General features: G+C 39.0%; 1 protein-coding gene across 2 annotated transcripts in view; it reads left to right on the top strand.

The window, feature by feature from the left end:
• Positions 1 to 19,571, top strand: part of STK32C (serine/threonine kinase 32C) — a 253,014-nt gene that overhangs the window by 214,900 nt on the left and 18,543 nt on the right. For both annotated transcript variants that reach the window (XM_089510208.1, XM_089510207.1), the window contains 3 exons: positions 6,346 to 6,497; positions 10,312 to 10,485; positions 13,519 to 13,556. In XM_089510208.1, coding sequence (XP_089366334.1) covers positions 6,346 to 6,497; positions 10,312 to 10,485; positions 13,519 to 13,556 — 364 coding nt within the window. The remainder of the gene's footprint in view (positions 1 to 6,345; positions 6,498 to 10,311; positions 10,486 to 13,518; positions 13,557 to 19,571) is intronic.

Here is a 19,571-nt window from a genome sequence, read left to right as displayed (position 1 = left end):
ATAGTTAATACCCCAGAAAACAGGATGAGAATTCAAAATGACCTTAACAGATTAGAGAGCTGAGACCAAATTAACAAAATGAATTTCTATAGGGAGAAATGTACAGTACTATACTTCAACTAGATTAAATGTAGACTTGAAAAAACTGAAATGCACAGAAAAAGGATGGGTGACACCTGGCTTGATAATGATACATATGAAAGTACAAGCTGAACATGAGTCATCAGAATGATGTGTCAGCTTAAAAATGCCATTCTAGGCTGCATAAATGCAACTCTAGACTGCATAAATAGTATTGTGTCTAGATTGAAGGAAGTAATAATACTAGGTACCACTCTATTTTGCTTTGGTCAGACATCACCTGGAATACTATGTCTAGCTCTGGGCACCACAAAAAAAGAATAATATTGACAAGCTGGAACATACCCAGAGGAGAGCAACCAAAATGGTAAACAGTCTGGAAACCATGCCCTATAAAGACTCCTTAAGGAGCTAGGTATGTTTAGCCTGGACAAGGGAAGGTTAAAATGGGACATGATAGTCATATTTAAATATTTGAAGGGATGTTATCTTGAAGATGGAACAATCTTGTTTTCTGCTACTCCAGAAACTAATCTAGTACACAGAGCAATGGATTAAAATTACAGGAAAGGAGATTCCACCTAAACATTCGGGGAAACTTTGTGATGGTAAGAGCTGTTCAACAGTGGAATAGGCTCACAGTGTGATGGAGTTTCCTTTCTTGTAAGTTTTTAAACAGGCTGGATGGCCATGTCAGAAGTGCTTTATGTATTTCTACACAGTAGGAGGTTGAACTGGATGACCCTTGTGATGTTTTCCATTTCTATGATGCTATGAACATTTTGGAATTTTCACATCGAAGGAAAGAACTGTGTAAATTTCTTGCTGATCTGTTCTTCTCAATGTGGTTTACTGACTGTCAGGAACCCCTTTTTTAACTTGGGAATGAATATGCATTCCATTGATAAATGCTACTCAGAATGGAAATCTTGAGGAAGCCCTTCAGACAATTGGTAGAATTCATATATCCAACAGGCTTATCCACTGAATTCCATATAAAAAGGTTATGACGACTGCTCTTCCTTGACTCTGATTGTTGGCAAATGGACGAATTGTAATTTTTAAGGAACTAATAGGAATTCTTGGTAAATTCAGTGTTAGTATTTTATTGTTTGTAAATTGTACTAGGTGTCTTTTAAGGTTGTAATCCCGCCTCGATCCATGGGGGAGGCGGGAGGTATAAATAAACTACATTGTTGTTGTTGTTATTATTATTATTATTATTATTATTATTATTATTTAGTAGGCACTATATTACATATCATCAATGAGGTATAACACATCATTACATGGAAATAGTGGTTCAGGTCTGACCATAGGAATAAGCACTAGGGATCTGTGCTCATGTTACTCCCTGACTAACAACAAAGTTGTACGGTGCTGCATTAAAGAAAAGCACCCTAGTCATGGCCAGCCAGTCTAGGCTGTGGCCCTGTAGAACCCTGTTTTAAATTAGAGGATTTTCTTTGCTGAGTGGAAGCAAACAGAACAAATCAGTCCCTCCTTTTGTGGGTACATGGGACACCAGAGCAGCAAGAAGGCTCTTCTTGGCTCTGATGCCCTTACTGGTTGCCCAGTCTCAAAGGCTGCACTTTGATTCACCTTGCTGCTACTCAAGAGTGACAAAGAAAATACAGTACTTTAATTTGATGCAATGCAGAGCCTTGATGGATAGCATCCACTACCACACCACTTTCCTCTAACAGAAGGAAGGTAACCACTGCCTCTACTGCAATGTCACCACAACAGGGATGGCAGGGAAATGGTAATCCAAGGGAGGACTCCCCCCCCCCCTCCAAATATCATGTTTGAGGGGACAAAAATCCTGCTGGAACCTTTGTGTGGAAAAAGTAAACTGTATGAAAGTTCTTTGTTGTTTGCTTTTGAAAATCTGAAATCTTGTGTTAGAGCACCAGGTCTTCACTTACAGATTATCAACATGGATTTTCTGAAAGTTGCATCCTGCATGGCATGTTTTCGTTCTCTTATTCTCCAAAGTCATTCTTGGGGGGTGAGGGACAATAAAGTAGAAAAACAAGCATGCTGAGATTTCAAGAGCTACTGCTTCATCTTTTACAATGAAAACACAAAAAGCAATTGCTAAGCTAGAATTAAATGGGGTATCAGCAGCTGTGTATAATATAATATATATTATATAGTGTCATCATGAAAACCACCAGTCTTTTATTGGGAAGGATATTTTGGTTTAGAAAAAGAAGCTGCAACTTTGAGAGATACAATGAGCCTTAAGTGTAGGATAAACCCATTGCAAAGCTTATATTGTGCTCTGAAATATATAGAAATCAAATCATTGGTTTTGTAAGACAAAACGAAGTCAGAGTGAGAGTGTGTGTGTCAGGGAAGAGAGAGAGACAGATAAACACTGGGAGAAAGAAGAGAAAATGATGCAGGTATAAAACAGTTTATAGGCAAAGTGAGAATCAGGCAGAGTTTGTAAGTAATTTGTTAAACATTAAATTTTTAATCCAGTGTAATACATTTCCCCCAAATAATTTTAAAATCATTTAAATTATTAAATTCAGATTGTACTACATTTGTCTTACCAATGTTAATCAATATTTTACTTCATTACTTGGCTTTTGAGGTTTTCTGTGGTCCATTGGCTGTTGATGATGTGTGAATAGGTGTTTTACTAGACAGAATATTTGCTGCAGGCAATTCATTTATATTCTGATAAGCCCTACTCAGGTGTCATTAAAATATGTTTCCTCAGCAAATGGTGAGAGAAGAATGCTAGTCCTGCCCTTCTCCAGTCCCAGTTCCATCACCATCTACATGTGGATGATGATAGAGAGAAGACCTCTGCTATCCATGGATGGTGTCCACAAGACTCAGAACACTAACATTTGGTACAGAGGCTCACCTTTTCTGATTGCCATCTTTCATGTATAGAGCTTGATGGAAATGACAACAGAGGGTGCAGGACTGGTATGACATCATCCTTATGTGTTGAGTAAGCATTCCTGAATAGGATCTGATTTATCTTCAAAATACACAGAGATGATCAATAGTGAATAATAATAAAAAGAAGAACACTCAAGTCATTCTACTTTCTCTGACAGCAATTCTCTATTTATGTGCAGTTCCTACCCTTGGCACTACATCATCTATGTGCTTTAATTCAATGGTAGCCCTACCACCACCACATTTCACTGTAAATCATAGCACACAAACAGTGCGTGCATGTTTTAAAAATGAGCAGTGCTGTTTTTCCTGGCTCTGGACAGGTTTGGAGGATAGGAAATTGGCCCCTGAACGCACCAGATTTGCACACCCCTTGTCCAGTGTGTGAAGGAGGGATTTTCCCAGGCCTGATAGATTTCTAACTGGAGATACCAGGGATTAAAATCTACTGTAAAACTATACTCATTGTTAAAACAATACACACACATACACACGTATACACACTTTAGTATATACAAAACAAGAGTAATAATTCACATGATTTCTAATTGTGCCCTGGTAATTGATATGAATTTTTTTCCACCCAGCACATTATAACTCTTCATTATATTTATTCTTTCCACTTCTAATGCATCCAGAGTGATTTGCTATTGTGTGCTGTTAGCAACCTGGCATTCATTAACAACAACAAATGGTCAAGCCCTCTGCACTGCACTGCCCGTTCATGTCTTGTTCTGTTTGTTTATATCCGATGGCATATGAGTAACTGTTTTCTCGTGTTACCTTCAGGTCATGATCAGCCTGCTGTTCTTGATGTGGAACTTGTATGAATGAACTGTCAGATTAATTTCTCAGATGCGTGCTCTGCTTCATATGCCGAAGCACATCTGCTAATTAAAAGAAGATGGATGTAATTGTGACTGGTGTAGAATTTTCATGGGCTCATTTCCAAACAGTTACCTTTTAATTAAGTGTTTCTTTAATGCTTAAAAGAGGACTGAGAAGAAGTAAAATACAGTCCAAAGTTAATACTTTAGATAGGAAATATAGCAAGTGGAAATATTCTTCTTTGTTCTGGACAACCCAGGATTATTATTATTTTTAAAAAGATCCAAATTAACTTTCCAATACTAAAACCGCAAGCGCTGGTTCAGTTTAGTTCAGAAAATGGTATCTCAAGGGCAGTACATCTCGACTCCTGGTTGTCCAGACACTAATGGAATTAATTGTCTAATTATTATTATTATTATTAACCTGTATTTGTAAAGCGCTGTAAATTTACACAGCGCTGTACATACAATCTTTTTAATTGGACGGTTCCCTGCCCCTCAGGCTTACAATCTAAAAAGACACGACACAAAGGGAGTGGTGGTGGGGAAGGGGCCTCTCTAGTAGGATAATACATATAAAATACATAGAAATACAGGAAATGATTCAAGAAAACAGGCAAGAAAAGAACATCAAATAGTAAGCGACAATTATGCAATGCCTGGGAACGCTTCTCTGAACAGGATGGTCTTCAACTCCGTTTTGAAGCTGGTTAAAGAAGTGATGGCTCTTGCTCGTGGGGGAAGAAGGTTCCAGGAGTGAGGGGCAGCGAGTGAAAAGGGGCGAATCCGGGATGGGGCAGAGGAAATCCTGGGCTGGGACAGCAGACCTAGACTACCAGAACGGAGGGCCCTGGTGGGAAGGTGAGGAGAAAGAAGGTCTGATAAGTAAGGGGGGGCAGCCTAATAGGACCAAAGATTTAATCCTGATGGCTGAAAGGTTATGCTGCTGTAGGAAAGGCAATGTATATCTGGAGTTTAGCTGAATATATTATTTTAAAAATCTCTCTGTATAGTTGCTTGCATTCTGAAGAAGTCATGTGCTAGCCCTAAAAATGTGGTTTTCTTTTTTACTTTTTAAACATTGGTATATAGGTGCTGCTTTGCATATAGGTAGCTCCAGTCTTTGGTACTTATATTTAAAAGGAACAGATAGAATTCTAATGTGAGAAGATGGCAGGCCGCACAGAAAAATGTTGCCAGGCTTGAGATAGCCAAGAACTGGAAAGCTGGAAAGTTGAATATTGCAGGATGGTGGACTAGACTGGAACTTGTGGTTAATGGAGAAAATGGCAAATAATAACAACAGAGCGAGAGGCTTATACTCTGGATTGACCTTTCATAAGATTGGGCACCCATTTATTGAATACATCCAGCAAGATTTAGTCTCTAGACATGCCCTAATTTTAGCTAAATTTTTATGGAAAGATGTCTTTCAGGATCCCTGAATACCCCTTTTATCTATAATTTTCAGGGCCTTATCTGGGTTATTGCCTGTATTTATTGTTGTTTTGGTATACTGTTTGTTGTCATGTTTTGTCCTAGAATGTATTAATAAATTTTAATTTAAAAAAAGAAAGAAAAATGAGGCCACCATTATCTCAGCCAAGTAAATCTAGCAGCCAAGTAAAATGGGCCACAACCATGAGAAGTGGAAAGGTGTGCAGATCCAGTAACTTAAACCCATGATTTCATCAGCAGACACTATATTAGGTCACAAAATATATAATAACATGCAGACATTTCACATCCTCACGAGTGCTGTCTTCTTGTTTACATCTTCTCATCTCAGGGTTATGATGCTACAAGAGCCCAATGGAAATTGTAATATAATCGCAGTCCCCATATTTTTTGCTGTTGGGGTAAAATGGCATTACTAGATGCTTATCCTCCTTTTTAAGGGTATTCATCCTTTTGATATGAAACAGACATGAGTACATTTTTTCAAGAACTCAATGTGTATGCTGCATTTTATTATTACATTTTTACATGATTTTGTACTTTTAAAATTTTAATGATGATTTAATGTACCAATTGTTAATTGTGTTTTGATTTCTCTATTATCCGGGTTTTAGCTTATCTTGTTTAGCCATTGTAAGCTTTCTTGGACTCATTGAAAGGAGAAGGATGGCATATAAATAAAATAATTAAATATGAAACAATGTATGTATGTATGTATGTATGTATGACTGAATAAGTGTTTAACATTTCATTATTGGTGATATAGTTGAATCACTAACAGTCATAGGATTTGACAGGGCTCCTGAGGATGGAATTGGAAATCTGTATTTGCAGAGTAAGTTTTTAATTGTGTGCCCAGAAGTTTCCCTTTATTGCAGAGAGGAAACTGTACACATCCTGCTCACCATGGGCAGTCTGAATGGAGATACATGGCAAGTTCAGGAGCAACCATGAAAATGAGCTCCGTATCAGAATGGCACTATAACCGCTTTAAGACCATACCAGACTAACAAAAGCCATCTTTTCTTCCTCTCCCTTTTCTTTTATTAAGGTGTGCATTGTACAAAAGAGAGATACGGAGAAGATGTATGCCATGAAGTACATGAATAAGCAGCAGTGCATTGAAAGAGATGAGGTTCGGAATGTCTTCAGAGAACTGGAAATCCTGCAGGAGATTGAGCATGTCTTCTTAGTGAATCTTTGGTGAATCTCTTTTTCTCTCTCATGTCATTTGAGGGGTTTGCAAGCAGGAGAAGGACTCTTGTTTCTGTGTTTCTAAAGTTATAGTCCAACTAGAACTATGTCATTATTACTCCCTAACATGAAGTGTCATAACTCCAGGTACATGTCTGGCATTCAGGGGTTGCTATGAGAAACACCATAGGAACTCCAGTGAAAACCAATTACTGTATAAATAAGTTGACAATGTAAACCTCCATGTGTGGTACTGAGATTACCTTTAACTCTTTTATCATGTTTTAACTTGGTGCTTTAATTTTCTATACTGCTTAGGTATTTGGGGATGTTAAGATTTTTATACAAGTTGAATCTTCCTTATCCAAAATGCTTGGGACCAGCAGTGTTTTGGATTTTGGATTTTTTTTAAAAAAAATTGGAATGTGTGTATTTGCATATAAATGCATAATGAGATGTCCTGGAGACTGACCTCAAATCTAAACACAGAATTTCTGTATGTTTCATACATACCTTATAAACATAGCTTAAAGGTAATGTTACACAATAACTGTAATAATTTTATGCAAAAAACCAAGTTTGCGTACACTGAAATGTGCACATCAAAAAGCAAAGGTGTTACTGTCTCGCTATCCATGAAAAAAGTTAACTGGTGCTCCAAAAGGTCACTGTGACCTCTCAAGAACATGGCTCCAGATATGAAATATAAGAATATGGGGACTAAAAATAACATCAATGTTCCTCTACAATTTTCCATGTGGATAAAGGAAACATGGAAAGAATAATTATTGGAGTGCATGGATAATTACTTTGTAAAAGAAACATTTTCTTTTTCTGCCTTTTTTTTTGTTATTACTTGTTTTCTGTTAATATTTTGTTTGGTTTAATCACAATTTTTTAAAGAAACATTTTCTTCTTAAAGAGTTACTTGATATGATTAATTGTATTTATATAAAAACAACCCATTTTGTTATATGTTAGTAACACAATGCTTTTTAATAGTTTAACCATCCCCTGCTCCAGCACTTAAAATACAAAACCTGACTCCAGATCATCAGTAGCATTTCCCCAAAAGTAACAGCTTGTAAAGAATGAGCAAATGTTAACTGTGCTGCTGACATTTTACTTTTTAGGAGTAACATGATTGGTAATGTTGCTACCCCTCCCCCCCCCCCCCCCCCCCGATGAACATATTGCTAGTAATGTCATTACTTGTAACTTATGACTTGAATCTTTGATTGTTTGCTCCATTCCTCTGTCAGCCGTTGTTACAAGAAGGATCCATTGACAGGCTGGGAGACTCTACTAGGCTAGCAATTTCCCTAGACTACTATATTTTTAAAAGCAATTCAAACGAACACAATTTTGCCACTGAGTCATTCACACTGGTGGCACTGGTTTTTGTTTGATAATGAAATGAGACAGGCTGCTTGATATTCCAGTTCATTATTGATTAGGCCTGGAAAAAAATGAGTGTGTAACAATCATATTACAGTAGCCATGTGACTGTGCCAGATATAGAAGCAGGGTTTTTTATGAGGAAGGTAAAATTAACTGGGACAGCTGCTCCTTCCTACATATTAAATAGGGCAGCTCATGTAATAAGCACTACACAACAACGTAAGGCAAATGGATTTACCTAGAATTGAGAATGTGATGTCAATAGAACTTTCAGTTCAGCTAAATTTTAAATGGAACATGTATAAGAAATGGAAAAATGGGGACATCACCAAAGAGGAATTTAAACAAATAGCTAGCAAGTGTAGAGATAAGGTCAGAAAAGCTAAAGCGCAGAATGAACTCAGGCTTGCTAGAGAGGTTAAAAAGAATAAAAAGGGCTTTTTTGGATATGTCCGCAGCAAGAGGAAGAAGAAGGAAACGGTAGGGCCACTGCGTGGGGAAGATGGCAAAATGCTAACAGGGGACAGAGAATTACTCAACACCTTCTTTGCCTCAGTCTTCTCAGAAAAGGAAAAGGGTGCTCAACCTGAGGATAATGGAGCAGAGGACAGAATAGGGGAATTTCAGCACAGAATAAGTAAAGAGAGAGTACAGGAATACTTTGTTAATGTAAATGAATTTAAGTCCCCGGGACCAGATGAACTACATCCAAGGGTATTAAAAGAACTGGCAAATGTAATATTGGAGCCATTGGCAATAATCTTTGAAAACTCCTGGAGAATAGGAGAAGTCCCAGCAGACTGGAGGCGGGCAAACGTTGTCCCCATCTTCAAAAATGGAAAAAAAGAGGATCCCAACAATTATCGTCCAGTTAGTCTGACATCAATACCAGGAAAGATTCTAGAGCAGATCATTAAACAGAGAGTCTGTGAACATTTAGAAAGCAATTCCATAATCACAAAAAGTCAACATGGGTTTCAGAGAAATAAATCATGCCAGACAAATCTGATCTCTTTCTTTGATAAAATTACTAGCTTGGTAGATGAAGGGAATGCTGTGGATATAGTATATCTTGATTTCAGTAAGGCCTTTGACAGGGTTCCCCATGATATTCTTGCAAACAAGCTAGTGAAATGTGGGCTAGACAAGGCAACTGTTACGTAGATTTGTAATTGGTTGACCGGATGAACCCAAAGGGTGCTCAACAATGGCACCTTTTCATCCTGGAGAGAAGTAACCAGTGGTGTTCCACAGGGCTCTGTCCTGGGCCCAGTACTGTTTAACATCTTTATCAGTGACTTGGAAGAAAAAAATTGGGGGAATACTTATCAAATTTGCAGATGACACCAAATTAGGAGGAATAGCTAATACTCCAGAGGACAGGATCAAAATTCAGAATGACCTGAATAGACTAGAAAGCTGAGCCACAGCTAACAAAATGAACTTCAACAGGGAGAAATGTAAGGTACTGCACTTAGGGTGAAAAAATGAAATGCACAGATATAGGATGGGGGACACCTGGCTTAAGGAGACAACATGTGAAAGGGATCTAGGAGTCCAAGTAGACCACAAGTTGAACATGAGTCAACAGTGCGATGCGGCAGCTAACAAGGCCAATGCGATTTTAGGCTGCATCAATAGAAGTATAGTGTCTAGATCAAGGGAAGTAGTAATGCCACTATATTCTGCTCTGGTCAGGCCCCACCTGGAATATTGTGTCCAGTTCTGGGCGTCACAATTCAAAAAGGACATTGAGAAACTGGAGCGTGTCCAAAGGAGGGCGACTAAAATGGTGAAAGGTCTGGAAACCTTGCCCTATGAGGAACGCCTTAGGGAGCTGGGGATGTTTAGCCTGTAGAAAAGAAGGTTAAGAGGTGATATGATAGCTCTGTTTAAATATTTGAAGGGATGTCATATTGAGGAGGGAGCAAGCTTGTTTTCTGCTGCTCCAGAGACTAGGACTCGGAGCAATGGATGCAAGCTGCAGGAAAAGAGATTCCACCTCAACATTAGGAGGAACTTCCTGACAGTAAGGGCTGTTCGACAGTGGAATACACTTCCTCGGAGTGTAGTGGAGTCTCCCTCCTTGGAGGTCTTCAAACGGAGGCTGGATGGCCATCTGTCAGGGATGCTTTGATTGTGATTTCCTGCATGGCAGGGGGTTGGACTGGATGGCCCTTGTGGTCTCTTCCAACTCTATGATTCTATGAGTCTAGACAAAAAAGATCCAAGACATTTGTCCTTAATTTAGAAATATAATATTAAAGTAGACTCATCATCATCATCATCATCATCATCATCAAGGTACTTCTGAACATAAAATGAAAAAAAGTTACATCTCATTTTGATAATGCTACCTAATAATACTCAATACATTTGAATGATATTCCACAGTTGACTCACTTTAGCTCCTTTTCTGCAGGTACTCCTTTCAGGATGAAGAAGACATGTTTATGGTGGTGGATTTACTCCTGGGTGGTGACCTACGTTATCATCTCCAGCAAAATGTGCAGTTTACTGAGGAAACAGTGAAATTGTATATCTGTGAGATGGCATCAGCTTTAGACTACCTGTGTAGTCAACATATCATACACAGGTAACTACATAGGTAGAGTTCAAAGATATAGCCGTGTTAGTCTGCAGAGAGATCTTGTAGCACGTTTGAGACTAACTGAAAGAAAGAAATTGGCAAGCAGGAGCTTTCGTAGACTTCACATAATCTGCTCTTCCAACTGTTAAGTACTAGCACAAGTAGATAAACTAATGGAGATTCTGGCTCATTAGGCACTGTTTTTCAACTGGTTTCACCTATGAAATTGCACTTATACATGATAGAATTTTTAGTTAGTAAATACCGAAGTACCACTGTTAGCATGAGAGTGTAAGATATGATAGAGAAAAGTTACCATCAGGTGATTTGTACATCAGCACAGCTTTAATCCAACAGCTATGTTGTTATTTACTCACTTAGTATTTATATACAGAGATGTGGATATACATGTACAGTCACCCCTCCATTTTCGCAGGGAATCCGTTCCGGATGCACACTCCCTACAAAAACTGAAATGAGCATATATTCAAATCCCCATTGAATGGGGGTGTGCTCCTGCAGGCAGCTGCAGGTGTGTGCCTCATTGTTTCCCCCTCTGTTTCCCGCTCACATATATGCGAGGGACATGGATCTCAAAACCGCAGAAATGGAGGGGTGACTGTAATTGTTTACATTCCTACCTTTAGATGCACTTTTTTACAATAGTCTTCTATAATTATGGTTGCGACTAGAACCTAACTAGCTGTTAGATCAGCTGTGTTTCTTTAGTAGTGCTAGTATTTCTAAATTACTATTACTGTTGATAAAGTATGGAGATATTACCAAGAGTAGATTTTTTTATTCCAAATTTGCTTCCATCTTTAAAGATGTTGAAGAGACAATGCACACAAGGTACTTAAGTGTTTGGGCAAACAGCAGGTACAGCAGGCCCTCTGATTTGGAGTGGAATCATGGCAATTAATATCATTTTCCTAATGAAATTTTTAAAAAAAAACTTTTTTGAAGCTGCTATTTGTGTGCATTAAGCTGCCTCACTTTCCTGGGAGTAAGCTCCACAGAATAGTGGGGCATACATTTGAATAAACATACTTAGCATTATACTATTGTTATTTACATTTTTATCCCAACCTTACTCCAAAGAGCTGATGTTAGTACACATCACTCTGCTTTACCATTTTACCTTAGTAACAACTGTGTGAGGTGAATTTTGCTGAGTGGCCACAAGTGGTTCATAGCTGAGTGAAAATTTGAACACAGGTCTTCTTGAACTGCAGTCCAGCAGTCTAATCCATATGTAGATTAGTACATCTGGTATTCTCTGGTTGTTTTAGACTGCAACCCTTGTAAAATCCAGTCAGCACAGCCAATTGTTAGGGATTATGGGAGTTACACTGCAAAACATCAGAAGGACCAGTGGCAGATGGCCTATCCTTCCTCCAGCTATTACACCATAAAGAGACAAACAGCAGCTTCAAGGGAATGGGAAAAAATTGGAAAAATGCAACTAGAGCTGCATTCTAGTTCGAATCATACTTACACATATCTGTCATGGCTGATATTTGATGAATCTCCACCATCTTGTCTACTTACAGAAATGATGGTTAATACATGGCTTATGGATCACCCCTAACCTGCCTGGCTCTTTTTTGACACCCCCCCCCCTTTAAAGGTACCACTGCCTAAATTGGTGCTGAGCCTCTGAACTTTAGAGGCACTTCAACTTTTCTTTGATGTCTGATGCTTGGCTTCAAAGAAAAAGATATCTTTTACGAAAATTAATAGGACAGCAAGAATTTGAAAGAAATGTGCACTGAAGGAAGAGAAGGGATATCACTATGCTGCGAAAATTTGGGGGCATGGCAACAAAGTACACCTCCAGCGCACCATCCTCCAAGAAGTCATACAACCCCTCATTTACACTTTGATCTGTTCTGAAACTGGGTGGAGATCCAAGCTTCTCCAACAGTACAATTGATGTTAAACACTGACATACATTACTACTGTAGGCCTTATTGGTGATAAATGATGTAGCAGATCATACACAGCCGAGAAGCAGTCCATACCTTTCGTTGATGGGGTTCAGCATTCCCTCAGAGAGACTGATGGAATTAAGCTCCTAAACAATTAATTCCACTCAGACTGACCTCAGTTGGTGATCAAATCCTCCATCTTTGGTTATATGGACCCCTGTACTGGGGTGCACTCCTACTGGACAAGGCCAATGGGAAGATGGACTCCCAAGTGTTATATAGTGCAGAAGGAAACAAAGAAAATCAAGGTGTGCAAGTGTGACCAATCCCTCTGCCTGCTCTGCCCCAGCAAGGAGGACTGTGCAACCAGGTTAGCAACAGAGAATTCCTTCCCCCTGCACGTGCCCAGCCTTTATATCTTTTCCCACCCTCAAACTGCCAAGCTAATGAAAAAATATTGAACTGAGTCATTAATACAAATTAACCTTTTCATGCCACTGGACAGTTATTCATGTTTGGTCATAATGTCAACAGGGTCTTCAAAACCCATTCTGCCTCATGGCAGAAGCCCAACTCTTCATTGTCCTCTCACATTTTACATGGACAATGAGTACATCTACACTGTAGAAATAATGCAGTTTGACACCAGTTTAACTTCCATGGATTCATCCTTATTTGTAGTTTTGTGAGACACAAGCATTCTTTGCCAGAGAAGGCTAAAGTCCCTGTAAAACGACAAATCCCCAGGAGGATGGAGCTACAGCACTTAAAGTGGTATCAAACTGCATTATTTCTACAGTGTAGATACATCCAATGTTTACAGCTAGTCATTCATTTTTTTGTTTAAAATAAATCTTAAGAGAACTAGATCTGGCTGGAACTGTGCTCAGAACATGACATTTTAATGTAATTTTAAGATATTGTTTTAAATGAGATGTTGTTGAGAAAAGTCTGTACGTTTAACACTATTGTGGTTTTTAACAGAATTGAAAAATGTTTCTGTAATCTAAAAGCTTCCTGGGGCATGTTGCATTATACACTTTCTCTGTTGTATTTTCTATTTTAGAATATAATTTTATATTTTTAAAAAAAACATTCTGTTTTCCAGAGACGTGAAACCAGACAACATTCTCCTTGATGAACAAGGTAAGGGGGGGATGCTAATAATTCCTACTGTCTCTGCATCTGAATAGTCTGCTTTTTTCCAGTGTTTTGTGCCTTGTGCATTCATTTACATGTTCCAATTTTGAATGCCAGTTTTCATGGTGGTGAATGATGCACACAAGGTTATGGGATTCAGGAGTGAATTGATTCTGTTTATCAGCTGTCAAGACTCATTTTAGTGAAGCATTAGTGGTAATTGACATTGATTAGTAGCTATTACTTGTTCTGGAAATACTCATTCTTTTGATAAATGTAGCTTTTTACAAAAGCAATTAGAGCTGAAGCCTTATGAGTTATGTGTTGTCCTCTGTTGATACAGATATCTTGTACAGCGGACGTATTTACATATTTTTCACAAGTTTGGCATCTGTTTACCTGCTTGGTTAGGAAGAAATCAGAATGAAATGGGTGATTTAAAGAAAGATGCCACTATCTGATGGGCTTTGCAAGGGGAACTGATAGTAACTCAATGGGAGGTCACTTGCACAGAAAGCATATTTCCATGCATCTCCAACTAGGGCTAAAAGAACTCTCGTCTCTAAGCTTTGGTGAGCTGCTGCTCATCAGTGTAGTTGGAAATATTTCTCTACATGTTTTTGTACTGCAGTTCCCATACTTTCTTGCCATTCACTATGCTGGTTAGGAGTGATGGCTGTTGTAGTCTCACATTTGGATGGTCACAGTTGCCCATCCCTGGTGCAGAGATAAAAAATGAACTAGGTGGACCAGTGTTTTGACTTGGTATACAAAAGCTTTGAATGAAGTACAGATGGAACTCCATAGAAGAAGGGGCTTCCTCCTTTTGTTCAGTGATGGGCATGTTCTTTTTTCTGGCCAAAATTAACCATGTGTGTACTCATTCGCCTATGGAGTCTTTGTTGTTGTTTTGTGCCTTCAAGTTGTTTGTGACGTATGGTCACCCTGAAGTGACCCTAACATGGGGGTTTCTTGGCAAGATTTGTTCAGAGGACGTTTTGCCATTGCCTTCCGCTGAGACTGAGAGCATGTGACTTCCCCAAGGTCACCTAGTGGGTTTCATGGCCAAGCTGGGAATCAAATCCTGAACTCTAGGGTCGCAGTCCAACACTCAAACTACTATGCCACACTGGCTCCCTGTGAAGTCTTACATAAGGAATCATACACAAATATATATAAAAACTCCTGTGAGTGATAGCAAGGCTGTTGCCACAATGCAGAATTAATGCAGTTTGACACCACATTAACTGCCATGGCTTAATGTTATTGGAATTCTGGGGTTTGTATTTTTGTGAGATACTTAGCCTTGTCTGTGAGGGAGCTCTGGTGCTATAGCAAACTATAAATCCCAGGATTCCATAGGATGAAGCCAAGATAGTTAAAGCAGTGTCAAACTGCATTAATTCTGCAGTGTGCCAACAGCTTAAGAGTCATTACTGAGAGTTGAAACATGTATCATATTCATATAAGGTTTTATTTTTCCCTGGGACCTACTATTCAGATGGAATATCAGGGATGCATATTTGAATGCCTCCTCAGCAACAACATGAGAATATTATGATGTTTGTATGTGTGAGAGAGGAGATTTTTGCCCCTAGATATCATGAGTATAATTTCAGGACACAGAAAAGCACCCTTTCCAATTTACCTACATCTCAAAATTCTCAGGAGCATTCTGGTTGTAAAGATAACAGCATTCTGCCAGTAGTACTGATCGAAGACATTTTGTAGACTAAGATAATGATAGCTATTCCTCTTTTCCAAATAAAGAGCCTGACTGGACTACTCGTTCATTTTTACCTTCAATAGTAGTGATAGGGTATTCTATTTCAACTACCTTTAAAAACTGGGCCAACTCTGGGTCCTATTGCTGGCATTGAGGGTGCTATTATCAGGCACCCGTCAGGGACTATTTCGGGGTGGAAAACATGCAGCCCATTGGCCACATGGAACACTCCCTTCTCCCAGAAGTCCTTTACCTCAAAGTCTTGACTTGAAAGTCAGTTTTTTATTTTGTCAGGAGATTTTTGACTGCCAATTCAACCCAAACCACCTCTAAAACATAGCAGTTTTGACTCTCTTCTTCATGATACCCAACGCCCTCAAAGAAGCCAAAGCAGGGTCTGACAGCTGGCTATAATCTGAACTGGAAGTGATGTCATGTCATATCTCATTGAGTAAAAATGTACCATTGCAGCCCACCAGTGCTGGTCAGTGGTGCCCCCCCTACCCATGCTTGCCCACCCATGGTTTACATCCTGACACATGGATCACTTTCAGACATTCTCCAGACTTGCTGGTCCTCCTTTTCCTCACAATAGCTGCCTGTTTGGCTGGTCTCTCCCTCCAGGTCAGAAAGAGAAAGTGACAGCTTCAGAAGCAAGATGGAAAAACAGTTACCCGTATCCCCTTTTTAATTGATATGGCCTCTTTGTGGTGATGGGGTCTAAATCCAGAAGTAGAGGATGAGTGAAAAATAGCAGTGAGTAGGTAGACCCACTGAGAGTATCTTGGCCTGAATTAAATTATCAGCCCCCCTAGTTCAAAATCCCATTGAACTAGTGGGATTTAAGTATGCGTTGACTTCCCATTGACTAGTTGATTCAGTTGATCTAGTCTAAATAGATCTAACCAACAGCATTCAGATTCTTAGCTCTTGGCTCCCAAACATTAGCCTGCATTGTCTGATGTATATGCAAAGGTGAGGCAAGCAGAGGAAATAAGGTTGTTTGTTTGTTTGTTTGTTTGTTTAATATATATATTTTTAATAATATTGCATGAATCACAAATGTGAGTGATCTACAGGCACATACAAGACAGAAAGTAGCCTGAAGAGTAAGAGGAGTTTGTTTTGCACATTTTTATCTTGGCTTGAAAGTCATTGTCCCTCAGGCAAATTCTGAGAGTAGTTGTTGATCAATTGCAGGCAACACATGGGGGATTTCTTTCCAGCGTTTTATGAGAGAGCAGATGGATTGGCCACAGTTTATACAGTACACTTAATTGCAGTCTAAGTGAGGCATGGCTCTTAATACAAGAAATTTGACATAGCAATCTATATCGCAATATAGCTTTAAAACTACTACTTATAGAAGAGACATATATTTAGAGCAGCATTCCTCTGAGCTAATGGATCAAGAAACAAGGGTGGTGAGTCATATCAGGACCTTCCTATCCATCACTTTGCAACTACCATTAAAAACAACCACCTTCAAAAGTACACATGATAGTGCCAAGCCTGTATCTTTTAAAGCAGACCAGTCCCAGTCATAAGTACAAAACTTCCATCCCAGTGAGGTGGTGAATCCATCCCAACTTTTATTTTGAACTTTAAAGGAGATGCCCAAGGTGTTCCACCTGTTTTAGGAATGGGATTCAGCACTGTGCGTAGATCCTTTAAACTTCAGGGTTGAACCTGGGTCAAAAAGGGAAGCTATCATCCACAGATAGAATGTCTGTGTACAGAATATAATGTGCCAAATGAGAGTAGAAGCACTGGCAGTAGGACATGTGCCTCTTGCCCTTGTGTGTTTTGAATGGTATCCAAACCAAACCTGCTGTAATAATAATAATAATAATAATAATAATAATAATAATTTGTTTTATTTATATACTGCTATTCCAAAGATCATAGCGGTGAACAGCAAGTAAGCTAATTAGCAAGTAAGCTAATTTGCCCCCAACAGTCTGGGTACTCATTTTAGCGACCTCGGAAGGATGCAAGCCTGAGTCGAGCTTGGGCCCTTTTGCTGGTCTTGAACTCGCAACCTTGTGGTTTCGAGTGAATGGCTGCAGTACAGGCATTTAACCACTGCGCCACCAGGGCTCCTGGTGTACTCATAAAGCTGGTCCTACCATTAGGCAAAGGGAAGCATTGAGAGGCAAATGCTAGAACAGTGTTTCTCAAACGTCTGGATCTTCATATGTTTCAGACTTCAGTGCCCAGAAGCCATAGCCAGTATGGTTAATGCTCAGGATTTAGTAAAACCGAGGTCCCAAACTGTTAATATATATTTCTAATTTGTATTGAAAATGTTCATATGTGTCAATGGTTAACTAAGGTTTAAAATGGTTCCTGTTGAAGGCCAGAAAGCCTAGGCCTGGAAGAACAAGTCTTCAAGGACATGTGCTGAGACATAATATAAACAAATGTATTATTGTTATGCTCTTGTGTAGCATGGTGACTTCATGGGAAAGAGGTGTGTCCACTTGGTGGAAAGATGATCTTTTGTGAGAACAAAGACTGATGTTACATTCAAGCTTCTAGCATGGACTCTGAAAGAATATAGATGTATAGTAGCCTGCTGCAAAAGTGTAAATAGCAACAAAGTCAATAAACCCTCATTTGAGTGAAAATCTGTGTAGAAGTTATTTTGATACTGAGTAGCTGAGAAGACTGCATCTGTTCCTGTTGGTACCAGTCCAGAACCACCGGTAACAAGAGACATCAACCATCCCAAAGATCTTTTTCTCTAACACAAACGTCTGGAGGACCACAGTTTTCAGAACCATTGTGTAAAAAACAGAAGCAGCAGTCTCCACCTGTTCTTCCTAAGTGGATTCTCAGTCTTGAGGACAGCTGTTCATGCCACACAGTCTCCCCTATGCCCTTTAAATTGTCCTGCTATCCTGCAACGTGATGGAGATCCAGTGATGAATTAAGGTCCAGCTGCTAGTTCTGTCAAATTCTGACATGAAATGGAAGGTGGTCTGCAATCTTACATGCTCTGCCTACAGTGGAGGGTTTTAGGCCATTCTCTTATTGGTCCTATTTAATTTTTATGTAATGAGAATGGAACTAGTGGCACTGTGAGTAATGTTACCTTAAATGTGTACATGTTACTAAAACTTTTCTTACCAGTACTAACAGCAACAAGTCACCTGGGATGGTACCTTTGCAATGCATTATGCAATGAATGATCTTTTAAAAGTAAATTCCCAAGCTGTATTTTCTCTGTAATGAAAGGTGTATTTTGGAATCCCTCAGAGGATGGTGCATTTCAGCATTTTGAGGAAACTTGAGCAGATTCTCAGAAAGCGTAATTCTGATGGTTTCCAATCAACTGCTAGATGATTTGTGCATCCTCTGGTATCTTTCAGGTCTTTTTCAACTCAGATAATAGCATGTTCCCACATGAATCCTCTAAATAGCTATCAACTAGCTTTTCACAAGGCAAGAAAAAAAAAAGGTGGTAGGAAGTGAGCCTTTTCTGACCATAGGCCCATAGGCTGCTTGAAAGGTTTTTAACCTAAGTATTTGTGAGTAAGCCAAGTTTGTATTTAAGGTGTTGTAGTTTGCCTCTTAGGATATTGACCAAAAAGAGATTTAAGTTCTGATTTTGTCTGTAAAACTGCAGTTTACTCCCGTTTGGACAGCTGTTTATGCCACACAGTCTCCCCTATGCCCTTTAAATTGTTCTGCTATCCTGCAATGTGATGGAGATCCAGTGATGAATTAAAGTCTTTCTGAGAATCTGCTCAAGTGTCCTCAAAATGCTGAAATGCACCATCCTGGGAATAGTCTACCTTTTATACTAGTCATGCAAGGAAAAAGAGACAAAAGAAAGAGGCTTCTGTGAGGGAGCACACATTGACAATGAAGAGTAGTTTTTACAAGTGTCACATTATAACAGGTTCAAAGGGACTAGACATGCCATTCCATTGAAGCAAACACCACAGAGTCTTTCAGAACTTTAAAAGCTAACTACTGTATAATATTGCATCTGACAAAATGGCAGACTCTTTTTTAAAAAAGTTACTTTTTGGAACTACAACTCCCAGAATCACCTAGCCAATAGCTCAAAAATTTTAAGTGATGGCTAGTTCATGAAAGCTTATGTCATAAGAAATATGTTAGACAATAAGAGGGCACAGGAGTCTTAAATGTTGACTCTCAATCCATATTGTCATGGTGGAAAATGGTAATTGTCACCAAATTCCTAGTCAATACTGAAAATAATGGGGGGAAAGTGATTCTGTGCCTATATGCTGGGCAAAAAAAACCCCTATGTACATACTGTA

Source organism: Sceloporus occidentalis, unplaced genomic scaffold (assembly GCF_023333645.1).
Source record: "Sceloporus occidentalis isolate IW3139 unplaced genomic scaffold, rSceOcc1.0.p SCAF_2, whole genome shotgun sequence".
Taxonomy (NCBI): Eukaryota; Metazoa; Chordata; class Lepidosauria; order Squamata; family Phrynosomatidae; genus Sceloporus; species Sceloporus occidentalis.
The sequence above is the reverse complement of the archived record's forward strand: the minus strand, read 5'-3'. Positions and strand labels throughout refer to the sequence as shown.